Here is a 13529-nt window from a genome sequence, read left to right on the forward strand (position 1 = left end):
ATAATCACCTGAAAATAAGGATTGTTGTGTTTTTGTTACCTTAGAATGAGCCATTTTTATCTACTGAGGGAGTATGTCTTATCCTACAGGGGCTGCCATGTTGTACCGCCATTTTTCTACAGTAGCCCACAACGGACAAACCAAACACTGGCTCTAGATAGGGCCTTTTGTATTTTTCGCGGCAACAGAAAAGTCTCCTGCCACTAAATTCTATACACTTAGTGAGCCATGGGCCAAAAAACACTTATTTTATTGTATTGTTAAGATGAAAAATGTTAGTAGTTAATTTGCTTAACTCGTGAAAAATAATTAATAACTAGGGATCCTACAAATTTAAAGAAAATTAATTAGCCCTAATTTGGCACACCCTGATCAACAGCCAGCTTAACATCAGCCCTCCAGAAGGCCCGTCCTCACAGTGAAGCTCCATGGATTACACATCCTTTAACTCAGGGGTCGCCTGCGTCATGCCCACAGGTCATTATTTGTCATTTTGATTGGTTGCCAAACTTCTTTTTGTGGAGGGCTACCTGGCTCCCCCCATGACAAGCTAAAATGTAGCTTCTGTCCTCAGAATGCAGAGACCAACCTGATACCAACCATCCCCCAAACTCCTGGCAAGACAGCAAACAAGCCAACCCCCAAATTGTTGTTACAAAATACAATTCCTTACACCACTCAATCACAGCCTTATAATGGCGTTATCAAGTTAGTGGTTCTGTCTGACATTGTTCATGAGCTGGTGGCCAGTATCAGTCCTCATATTTATGCTGATTAAACCCTAAAGGAGGCTTTTGGTCCCATGAAAATGATAAATACACCAAAAAGCCAAAGAAAGACAGAGCCTTAAAAGCAGTTTGTGTACGTTAGACAGAATGATTTGCATAAATATGGAATTTAGCCTCTAAAGACTCCTTGTCCTCTTATATTTTCTCTTTCTCTACGTCTGTCTTGCTGTGCTTTTCCCCTGTTCACTCATGATCTCGCCCTTGTATCACGGCACTTAGCAGGCAGCCTGGTATTGACAGAAATGCCCAAACTGTTCCTGCTTCCTATTAGCAAAGCATCTCCACACTCCTGCAACACCCGTTAGCCATCCAGTCCCAGTATGAGTTGGCCGGGTTTCACGCCTCTCCATTTTATAGTTGATGAATAGCTGCAGCAGATGGTTTCTTATCTTTGAAGATTCCAGTAAGATGAGCGTGATGAATTGCTGCAGGCCTTACACATCCATCCGCCTTCTCACCATCCCCAATCCGCCATCACGTTACCCCTCCAGCACCAAAAAAAATAGGTGAAATGTGAACAATATGTGGTTGACTCATCAAGTGCACCTATGAAGCTTCTGCTTTCACTTTTCTCATACCAGCCCCAAAATCTTTAGACATGTCTGCATTGACACTTGCGTTCCATTCCAGCTGTGCAAACACCAATGTGGTTGGTGTTAAAAACATCTATACAAAAAAGACAAGAGCTCATCTGGTGCAGTCATTATCCTCTTTACAATGCACTCTCATCAGAGACTCACTTCCACTCTTCTCATCAGTCACAACTTCACACAGCAGCTTACAGGAGAATGGGCGCGGGGTGAGTATGAAGAGCGGACCAGTTATGGTAGCAAAAGCTGTTAATGCTTTCCTTACAATGTGAATTCTTTGTAGGGCTCTCTGTTTCTCAGATTATAAATCAATCCATACCAGGGGAGAAATATCCCTCACAATGGTGATATGCGAAATGTCTGAGCTCTCAAGGAAAAGAAACCAGACTGGTGCTGCTCAGTGTCATACATTAATGACAGATATAACTTGGGTACAGTGAATAAAAATGTGCATGCTCACCTGTTGTCTTATTTTGCTGTATGGAAGACATGGAAGTTGGTATGTGCTGTTATTTTTTAATGCAAAATACTGTGACACCTGAAAAAGAAATGATTTGCTATTTTCTATTACATCAGTAAGATAATGTCTACTAGTCGATGTACTACAACATTTCATCAGTGGGAAGAAATGGTTACAAACTTCTGCCACAACATTTGTTCTAGAGACCCTGAGCTTGGTGGACTGGTCAACATTTTAACCTGGTATTTGCCTGCTGCATTAGTAAAGTTATTTGTGTGCCAAGTCATACATAGCAGATCATCCATCAAATAAATCACATTAAAAGACGTGCCAACAGTCCTCTCAAAATAGACCCCCAAAGTACCTGGTGCACATACCCTATCTGTTGAAGGAACATCAAAATGCAGGGCTGAGCATACTCGGAATAGCTGCAGGTTTAGACCTCCTGTCACTTGTAACTTGAAGATTACTGAAGATATGACATAAAATGACACAGAAGGCCTAAAATAATGAAGTGAAATTGAAAAGGCAATATGAAATAATATTTCTCTTACTTTGTCAATGTATTCTTAATTTTATATTCAGTATGCTGAAAAAATGATGAAATGTGATTTAATACACCACCAGAAAAATATGCTTGTTAGATAAACTGCAGCTTAATTTACCAGATATTTATATTGTATGTATATATTATATTATTATTGTCAGTGTTAGCCAAGTTATATTTGAGTATTGAGAATCTTTTTCTATTTCTTTAGGAAGATATTCTTTTTAAAGACATTGTACAGCTCCAAACTACTCCAAGTCTCAAAGTAATAGGATGTCAGGACAAACTATAGAAATTTTCGTCCATTACTCAGTTTTCCATCTCCAATGAAGTCATGTTTTAACAGGGTCTCATTTCTTAGATATTTCCCTTGATTCGAAGAGCTAGAGGCCTCACCTGCAGGCTACTGTGCTCACTCACAGACACATGATGCAATGTGAAACCTTCGTCTATTCACTGAAAAAGGAACGAGGAACTGTGCCACTAAACTGCCTGCAGTGTTGCAGGTGTGAATATCTGAGTCCTCGCTACCGTGATTAATAGCAATGAAATCCGGGACTTCTCCCAGCACGATGCGATCACAATAGCTCTGACAAAGTCGATCAATCCAATCTGTCAGTGCCAGGAAAAAAATGTGTTGAGAAAAAAGTGTTCATGGGGCCAAGAGGCTGACAGGACTACTGATTTATCACAGATGTGCATTTTTGAGACAACGGGCGAACATGACTTCAACATTTGGGAAGAATTTCGTGCTATCATGTGGCTATTACAGGGCACGCTCAAAATGGTTTAAAGATCAGCCTGGATTCACAGAACACATAGACACACATGCATGGGTGTGCCTGCACACATACACACCTAGTTAGCGCACAATCGTGTACAGAGATGCACAGACACACCTGCACAAAACATCCCCTTTTGCTCAATACTCATACGTGATGAAAGATGTATTTGGATACTTTACCAGTGTATGAGATTTAGTGGTAAAGTTGCACACTGCAACCAACTGAATACAGCTCAGCCTTCCAAGTGTGTAGGAGAAACTACGGTGGCCTAAAAACTAAAAATGCAAATGGCCTCTATCTAGTGCCAGAGTTTGGTTTGGACTGGGCTCCTGTAGAAACATGGCGGTTCAACATGGTGGTCTCTGTGGAAGACGACCCGCTCCTTCTGTAGATAAAAATGACTCATTCTAAGGTAACGAAAACACAACAACTCGTATTTTCAGGTGATTATACAGTAGGTAAAACATAACTATGAATATTATATTCCGTTTTTGACAATAGGTTTTCCTAAATGTTACACACTGAACCTCGGTGAATTTCTTCTGATATTTCAGAGCTGTCATCTGCATCTGAAAGTTGTGTAAAGTAAAATTGCATTACCTCATTACAAGTAAAAGTCCTGCATTCAAACTTTTACTTATAAATAAAATTATTTTCAGCAAAATGTACCAAAGTATTTAAAAAAGTATTCATTGTGAACAGCCACTTAACAGAATCTTATTATCTTATGTTATATTACTGTAATATTGTAACTGATGCTATAACGTAAGCAGCATTTGAACTGTGTATTTGGTAAATATGGAACCAGTTTTTCTTCATACCAGGCAGAGCTGGAATGTAACAATACTTAATACAGTACAGTACAGTACTCTAGAATTTTAGGTTCTTGTACCTCAGATTTCCATTTCTGGATTTTTTTTAATATACTTTATCCTACCGATTTTGGAGTTAATAAAACTAATAGATTATGATGTATTGTTATAGACGAGCAACCCAGCAGTATAATTAAAAGTTAGCTCCATCTCTACCAGCTACAACATGAGTAGTTCTTGCACATTATTGATGTACATTAATACATCAATAATTATAATCCATATTATTTGGGAATAGGCTGTTCTGCATAATGAGTACTTTATTTCTACACTGTGGTATTGTTGCTTGTTACTTAAGATCTGAATGCTTCTTCCACCTCTGTTGCTGGGAAGTTAAATCTAAACAACTTAGTAACAAGTAACTAGCTGTCAAATGAATAAAGCGGAAATGTAGTGGAGTGAAGTATACTTGTCTTTAATTGGTAATACTCAAGTATTACTGTGTGCTTATTACTGTGCACCACTGCTCAGAGGCACATACACTCAAACAGAGCACAAGCAAAGATATGCTGTCAAATGAACTTCAGTTGTAATTTTATCTTATTTGACAGAGCATCAACGGAGCTGTTGAGATGAATTTAGGCTCACATCAACAGAAGATATATCAAGAGAAGCAGTTGCAGCCTTTATGACATGCAGTACACACACACACACACACACACACACACAAATATACCAAGAGTAACAGTATCATTATGCAGAATGTCCCACTTTAGAATAATGTGTACTGGATTATAATCATTGACAGATTAATGTATGCATCACTTTAATGTTGCAGTTGGTAAAGTTGGGGCTAATTTGAAGACTTAAGACAGACTTTATATACTGCTGTATTTTAATATATAATAATATATCATATTGTTTTTGTTGATAAAGTTTTGCATTAATAATCTAAATCAGTAAAGTAAGTTGGAACCAGTCTCATCAAATAAATGTAGTGGAGTAAAAGTTACAATATTTCCCTCTGAAATGTAGTGAGTGTAAGTGATAAGTGTAAAATAACAAGCTCATCTCAAAATTATACTTAAGTAGGCCATTTGAGTAAATGTACGTAGTTATTAGTTTCCACCATTCTAAATACATGCAACATATGATTATTTACAGAGCTGATGAGTGAGACCATAATCCATTTGAGGCGCACCTACTGATACAATAGTATTAATGGCAGTATTAATAAAAGTTCAACTAGGCCAAGTAACACTAGTTGCTCTCTCCTTCATATCCCGTGTGGAGATTGGAGGAACTTCCGCTCTGACTTTTTCTTTTAAATGTAAATCTTGATTTCAGCCTTACTAACAAACACTTTACATGGCATTGTTATGGCATTCAAACCAATTACGTTATTACGGCTTGTTATAATGCGATTACAGAGCTTGAGCCCAGTGATTGTCTCTTTAAGAAGCAGTGAGAGTGAGAGGAGGTGGTGCGGTTTCACACCCCGGGGTGGGAAACATGGGCGGGGCCAACAGCCGCTGACTGACAGCCGCTCAAAAGCTCTCCAACTCCGCGGCGCACGGAAAACCAGTAACGACCAATCAGGTTAGGCCTCGACCCGCCCGTCAAGTCACAACAGCCAATCGCAGCGAGCCATGGGCGGAGCCTGGACTCGCTGTTGTGCATCCAACGTGGGACTACGGAACGCTCCTCCAGAAAAAAAGGAAAAGTAACTCAAGAAAGGAAAAAACTCATGGTGGTGGTACACGGTCGGAAGGAGGGGGACTCTTATTTTGCTATTAATCGGATCGTCGAGATTTTGTGACCACAGACTGCACCTGATAAGCTGTCGGTTGAGCTCTTGTGGGACGGGCTGTGTGTATTTCAAAGTTGGATTTATTCGACCACAGAGCCGTGAAGCGCTGCGGAGATTTGGACGGTATGCAGCGCTCGGCTTGAGACACCGACGCTGGAGTTTTCGGCACTATTCCTGGGGGTCCTAACTTATTTGATACATCTTCAAGTTTGTAGCGGACATTTAACAACGCCGCCAGAAGCCACAGTGTTACTCTGTAGCATAAGTTTTGAACAGTTCTGCTGCGGCTCCGTAGATCAACAGTTCTTATATTGTGAGAGCCGCCCGGGTGTCCTTTAACATTTTGCTGTTGCATGTTTGTCAAACATGCCACCAAAGGCAGTCACCCTAACGAGAAAGTAGCTTTTAGCCTTTTATGAACTCACTGTCGACTTCTGTCTGGGTTCAAGGCGACACACGAGCTCTCTGTCGGCTACTGTTGCTTTTTAATCTGTGAATCACCTTTGATTTTTAGCCCGCGTCGGACACCAGAGGAGAAAGTTGGACTGGGAACTAAATGACTGCCACTGGGATGGAAAACGTTTTACTGCGCCGCACTCGTTCTTTCTATTAGCCTCTGTATCACAAGAAGACTATTAATGTGCTATAAAAAGCACCCAGTCTCTCCAAATCTACATTAATATTCCAGTTCGTGGGACCGAGGAGAGAACTCAGCGGCCGCGCTATTAAAACTGGATACAAAATGGCGGCGTCCCTGGGACGATTTGGATTTGTTTCTCGTTGTGTTTTTTATTTCATTTTGTCGGACCAGCTGTTAATCAGTTATGGACTGAGTTCAGACTTGCCGTGTGCCCAGAACTGTACGTGCAACGGAGATTCAGTGGACTGTAGCGACCTGGAGCTGACGGCTACCCCTCTGGATCTTCCCGTCCGGACTGTTTCCTTGTAAGTAAATCGCTTAGTTGCCCTAGCCTATTTATTGACCAGACCATAACGGGGTGACAATGTTTGTGAAGAAAATAAAAGTGCACAGCAGCGTAGAAACTTTTCCACAAAGACACAGATAAATAGCCAGTGGGCAGGGGACCCCATGTTGGTACGGGTTCTCTCAAGGAATCCAGTCTGAGGGGATTTTTGTGGCTCTGCGTTAAGTTGCATAACTTAATTGTCTATCAACTGTAACACGGAGAGTGAGACCAGCTGTCGGGGTCTTTATGTTTATTCCTTCCACATAACAGTCACTTTTGAGTGAGTTAAGACTTAAATTAAAGTCTTTCTCGTTTTGCTGGGGCCCCCCATGTTAAAGTCCCCCGGAGGTCCCTGCAGCAACAAACCTCCAGCACTGTTTACTCAGACAGTCCGGACACATCACGTTGTAACTTGATTAGGATTGTTTGTGTAATTCATGAGTTAGGTTTTCACCTCATCTTCCACAACAGGCACAATGGTTTCTTAATTGAGTTTGACGGTCTTGTCTGTTTCTGAGTAATTTGTCGACCTCCTGTTTTTTTTAAACTTATGTAATCAGGCTTGATGACTTGTGTTTGCAGCATTTTAAGATGTAGTGACAGTTGCATGAAGAGGGACATACACAAACAGCATTCTGTGAATAGACATCATTTATTTAGGGATAAAATGTCTTGCTCAAGGGAACATTGAGATATTGTGGATAACAACAATAACTCTGTCTGACAATGATCCTGTTGGTTTGAAAACTATTCTTAATGTGTCAGACTTTATTTGCACCTGGAAACATTTTTTTCCATTATCAAATTCCTCCTATAATGTGTCTTAATTTTAAGTTCCTTGACCTTAAAAATGCAATTAACTCTTAGAAATGCAACTAAATATCACAAGTCATGACTTCTGACATCTTCAGTAAGTAACATTTCACATTTCCAGTGATAGAAAGAACAAACTGTCCCCTCAGAGTGAGTAAACAAATAGACCCGAATGTGTCATAACTAATAAACCTCCCTTTTATTCACTCAGATTTATGACAGGTCTTACCATAATTCCTGTTTCTGTGTTGCTTGTCATAGTTCACAAATTACATTTCTTGTAAATTAAGAATTATCCTCAGGACAAGACTGACAACAGTTGAAACCCTGTCTGCCAGCTCATTTAGGAAATGAGCCAATTTGGGACATTTTTCATGGAACATCCTCCAGTGTTTAGGGAACTTCAGCACTTATCGAGCTGAATGACACAATTTATTTACACACAACACAACTCTCTGTCTTCCCAATCAACATTTTGGCTCTAACTGCTGCATATTGCAACCACTGTGTCCAGTGGCAATTGTGAATCCTGAGTGACAATTAGGCGTCTTGTTACAGAGTTTTCAGGATCTGTTTGTGTGTGTGTGTTGCTGGGAATGTGGGGTTAAAGACCAAAGACCCAAAGCCTCCTCTGGCTCCCAGGTTCCTGTGTTAGGCGGTTTATCTTCCCCTGGGAAGTGAGGAATGCAACTTTTAAAAAGTCCTCTAAAAACATGAATAACGGCACTTGTGCCCGGGTAGCCTCATTGCCCTGAAGCACCACTTAGCCAAGTTCAAGTGCAGAAGCTTTTTATCATGCATGTACGCAGACACACACTGCTCCTCCTGTCCTCGTGGACAATGGACTACTACTGTGGGACAAATGTCCCACCCGAAACAGCTGCTCTGAACCTTTCAGTTTGTGTAAAGATAGGGTCCTGCGTGAGCCTTGCTCGTTCCAAGTCTACTTCTATTATCTCGGCCAGAGCTTATCGGTCAAGATTTAAGGACCGGCAGGCTTGTTGTTTTCAAAGGGAATGGCTTTATGGCTTTGAATTATCTTTTAAAACACCTAGGTTGCATATTTCCACACCACTTGAGATAGTCACATTTTGTTGGCAGGTAGCTCAAAGGGAACCAGTTGTCTTTCTCCGGGGTCTGTGAATGAGCCAGCTTATCTGATCATTACTGTAAACCCAAAGAGACAAGTATGGACAATTTCACCTGTGGACCAGTGTGATCCCATTATAAGCTCCCTTACGCCAAGTCCTGTCCACTGGAGTGGGTGAAAGGACTTTTTGTGTTGTGGATTGAAAGTTTTCGAGTGCATCCTGTGCACAATAATGTGTGTGTGTGTGTGTGTGTGCTGCCTGTGAGTGTTTGTTACTCACAGACAAAAGAGAAACTCTTTGACGCAAATAACAAGTTGACACAGCTACGGTCATAGCACAGTTTAACAATAACAGTTTCATCCTGTCAATAGCGCTGACGGTCTGTTTGCTTAATGCCCTGGTTTTTAAATGAAGCACATTTGTCCATCTCTACCTTCAGGCGTCTGAGCCAAGTGAAATCCGTGTGGAATCGACTGTCTCTGTTATGTTTACCCCGGGGAGGGAGCAGCAGCAGGAGTGTTGGTAGGGAGGACGGCATTGGTGGCTCTCAGTAAACACAAGTCACCGCAGCCAGATTTCCTCCCTCCCTCGTCTGCATAACAAAGATGTAAGGCTCGAAGGAATATCTCAATAACCTGAAACACCTGTAGGATCTGCCTTTAAAACGAGTAGCTAAAGCGCGCGACTGCAGCCCCCCCAATTAGTCGTACATATATGTGCGTGTTGTTACAACTACTTACAGACTCTTAAAGTCCTCCGTGTGCTGCTTTGCTCTCTATAAAATGAAATAAGTCGAAGCAGAGAGGATGAATCCAGCTTAAGATAAATGGAGTTTTCCCACCCTTTTGTGTGGGTGAAGAGGGATTGCACTGTCATGTATTTGTTGCAATTATCTTTATACAGGCTCTTACATTGGGATTACAGTGATGAATGCAGCGGTGGCACCTCAGGACCTGCATTTATAGAGCAGCTCACAGAGGGAAATGGTTCTTATGGAGTGTCATCATATCTCCACCAGAATGTAGGTGCGTTGCAGTGCTTTGTGCAGGCGGCAAATGGCAGTGGCAGCGTGCTCGCACTTCCTGGTAGAAATGGAAATATAGGGTGTAGCTTTATACCTACAAGACATGATTACCTTCAAATAAGTGGTATGAAGTGGGCGTTGAATCTTCATTGTGAACTCTCACCTCCTACGCTGAAGTAGTCACTTTAAGAGCACTGTGTAGGAAGAATTCTGAGAAACCCTGATGAATGTATGTCCAAGAGCGATACGTGGCTGGAGGGTAGGTGTTGGCAGTTTATCCATCAGTAGCAGTCCAGGCATGTAGGGGAAGAAAAAAAGCTATAATGCTTTCCACTTGTCAAAATAATCTCCCTACAGGACCCTGATTTTAATAGTCCCCTGTGTGAAAACGGCCTTGATGAGGAATCAAGGAAACAAACATGTTGGCACATCCCGACAGGGCGGACTGAGCTAACAGGAGAGATCGCAAGGGACTGAAGGGAACTATTTTCTTGGAGGAAATTATGTGATTGAGGTGTGGAATAAAAAGAAGAAAAACTATAATTTACACAACAGTCATTTAAGAACTTATCACCAGTTGACCATTGTCTACTGCTGTAGCAATTACTTATTACTACGCTCCCTCCCTGTGATTGACCACACAGGTTTACAGGGTGAACAATTGAAGTTAAAGGGCCGATATAACTTCTTTAAAGGCTCTGCAGTCATATCCTTTGCTGTTTTACATCAGTGCTTCTAACATTTAACAAACTGACCACCAGTCTCAGATGTTTGTCCATTTTTTCTGATTGATGAATAGCCTAATAACATTCAAAGCAAGTTTGCTCTCATACAGTCACATATTCCCTCTCAGGAGTGGTGCCTTATCTTATTTGCAGCCACGGTAATGTGTATAAAAAGCATTTTTGCCCACAGTGCCACGGGCATAATGGGATTTTGCAAGTAAATAAAAGCATGAACATTACTAATTTAGGCTGAGATTGCGGTGGTTGGATAGAGATAAAGCAGATTCATGGTGTCTGTTTGCCAGTGTCTCTCCATCTTTTCTCATGTGAGATTGTAAAATCCTTTTTGTTTTTAACTACAGAAAGCTACCATTTTTTTATGGGATTTGTCTTTATTTTTATTTGTCAATGTTGAGTCCTTGCATTACCCATTTTACAGCAACTCTAGTGAAAAGCCAAAAGCCTGATCTTAAATGATCCCCTTTGCAGTCCAGCCTTTCCCAAGTGGTTTCCCAAGTTTCCCAATGTGCTGGCCATAATGTTTGGTGTACGCCAAACGTTCTGCTGCGACTCAACCCCAAACTGTAGCCTTAAACCTCACAGTACAGCCTTATTGGTAAACACCACCCCCAACCGTTGGTTTTGGCTTCTGCCCTCAGGAAATGGGTTTGTGTTGGTGGTTTCCTGGCAGGGGCTGGGAGCTCAGCTGGCTGGTTGTGTGTGTGCGGACCGGTCGACAGAGGGTGGGGCTGCAGATCACCTGGCCTGGGGGAATATGAGGGGTGGTATGAGGGGAGGTGGCGGGGGCATTTTCTGCCCACTGCATGCAAGTGTTTTGTCAGTGTCACGGTCTGGTGCTGCCTTCAGGCTGGTTGGTTAGTTGGTGAAAGTCCTGTCAGTGGTCAGAAACCTCAACCACTGTCACACATGTTGTAACACACCAGAAACCCCAGAGGAAATGAAACGTTACAGGACTGTCCGCTTGTATGTCACATACTGCACAATTCCTTTATTTTTAGGTTGTGTTTTTGTTCATTTAACCTATGAGTATTCATACAAAAATGATTTGCCACCATAGGGCTATGCTTGCCATTGGTACAGTGTTTCTACCGTGTGCATTTCTACAGTTACTAAGTCTGAACTTGATAAAAAAAGACTCTGCAGAAAGGCTTTTCTCTTGCTTAAACAGGTGAACATTTCAGTAGTTGGGCAACAGCAGCAGCACTCAGCGGGGGTGAGCCCCTTGTGGTTTGTGGGGCATTTCTTGCTGCACAGCCTTGTAATCTTGTTGTGTTGGTAGTAATTTTACCAAGTGTGTTCATTGTCATAGTCTCCCTGACTCACGTGTCCTCTTACGGATATTTTCAAGTCAAACTCAAGCGTTTGAAAAGGTTTAGAATGATACTATCACTGGCACTGATTTTTATCAGCTGCTTTTCACCTTTTCCTCCCATATCAGGCTGTTTGGTGTGAAGTTGGACAGTGAAAGTACAGGAAGTTCCTATATGGAAATTTAAAGCAGCAATCTATTTTTATTGTAAATGATCCTCTTTTAACCGTTTGAGATGATTCATGCAAAACATTAGCTGTGAACAAATTAGGACGGAACAGCTAAGGTTGAGCCCCTGCTCTTATAACACCAGATAAAGTCTGACATTAACATGAAGATATGGAATGAGCTCATGGCCTCGCACTGGCTTTAATGACAATCAAACAGCTGCTGCCACAAGTCATTCTGCAGGAATCCAGTCAGCAGAATAGATGGCCCTTTTGTGAAGACACTTTAGGGCGCCAAGTTTTTTTTTTTTTTTCCACCTTTCCCTCTCCCCCGAAGTCGGTGTGTACAAAGAAGTGGGCTTGATCGATGAATCATCTGTGAATTCTCAACATCTGGTAAGAGTTTGGAAATCTGGAGAAGACGTTAGAGCAAGAAAAAAAGCGTGACTTGGACAGAGAGGGAGAGGTGCTGTGCAAGTGAAGCAGCTTCTCCCCAGAAAATAGGTGGTCCTTCGAGAAGTGAGTGAAGCTTTTGACTGCTAAGTTGGGCCAAACATTATTATTTTTTTTCAATAGGAACGGAGAAAGGAGCATCAGAGCTCCAAAGTCTAGACAGCCACACATTCACTCAGATTGTAAAGTTAGCACAGTCACTATTTAGACACTTCATTCACCACTGGCTAGAGTGTAATTATTGCAGAATTTTCACTCTGCTAGTATAATAAACAGTAAGTAGGAAAAAATTGACTAATGATCCTGTCTTTTTGTTCACTTTGAAGTTGAGAGCATAAGGTCGGTAGTCTGCACAGTACTAAAACAATAGCAGCACTTATGTTATTCTATAAAACAGACACTTTCTTTTACTCATAATGAAGTAATCTGGCACCATTTGTAAGAAATGACATTGTTATCATGCTAGAATCCAGTGTTAAATGCAGAAGCGGTCCCGTGTGTCTGGGCAGCGTGCGCACATACATAGATGTGTCCGGGCTGGCGTTGGATGGGCCTGCGTCTGGTTCAGGCAGTGCCTCAGGCTACTGCAGACCCTTCTCCCTGTTTGTTTGGAGTGCCCCGCTCCATCCCCGGCTCCAGCCCTGAAACCGGCAGCGTGAAGAATGGCGGTGCACATGGCCCCAAGATGTGGCCCGCCTTCCTGCCTCAGAAAACTTCAGAAACTGAGTCACGCTCCCAGCCCGACTGATTTCAAAGGCTGGAGCAGCTCCTTTGTTGAGTTGTGTGTGTGTGTGTGTGTGTGTGGGCGGTGGGAATCTGTAATGCAAATGGTGAAATATGCTGAGCCCATCAGCTCTGCGTTTCTCTAATCTTGTACCTAAGTTCTCCTCACCCTTCCAAAATGTTACACTTACTGGTGCTCCACTTACATTTTAGCTTTTCTCATTTTTCCATTATTATTATTAGTATTATCTTGTTTATCGGCTTATGCTTTTAACCTTGTCACAGTTGATAAGATATTGGCTTTGTTCTGCCCGTTTCCTTCCTCTGTTTGACTGGTGTGTAAAATGGTGGCCTGGAGCTGGTGTTAGCTTTGTGTACACTCTCACTGCAGTTGCCTGGCTATAAACCGGCCCTTAATGACAGGAAGAGTGTGTGTGTGTGTG

At 41.9% G+C, this 13529-nt stretch overlaps 1 protein-coding gene across 2 annotated transcripts in view; it reads left to right on the forward strand.

Annotated features, from left to right (window-relative positions):
• The first annotated feature begins 5686 nt into the window (after positions 1-5686).
• Positions 5687-13529, forward strand: part of lrig1 (leucine-rich repeats and immunoglobulin-like domains 1) — a 34539-nt gene continuing 26696 nt past the window's right edge. The window contains exon 1 of one of the 2 annotated variants that reach the window (XM_035661327.1): positions 5687-6737. In XM_035661327.1, coding sequence (XP_035517220.1) covers positions 6535-6737 — 203 coding nt within the window. In that variant the 5' untranslated portion in view covers positions 5687-6534. The remainder of the gene's footprint in view (positions 6738-13529) is intronic. The other variant, XM_035661326.1, reaches the window with a different exon arrangement.

The sequence above is a fragment of the Morone saxatilis genome, unplaced genomic scaffold (genome assembly GCF_004916995.1).
Source record: "Morone saxatilis isolate NCDOM2014 unplaced genomic scaffold, NCSU_SB_2.0 Contig18, whole genome shotgun sequence".
In the NCBI taxonomy this organism is placed as follows: domain Eukaryota; kingdom Metazoa; phylum Chordata; class Actinopteri; family Moronidae; genus Morone; species Morone saxatilis.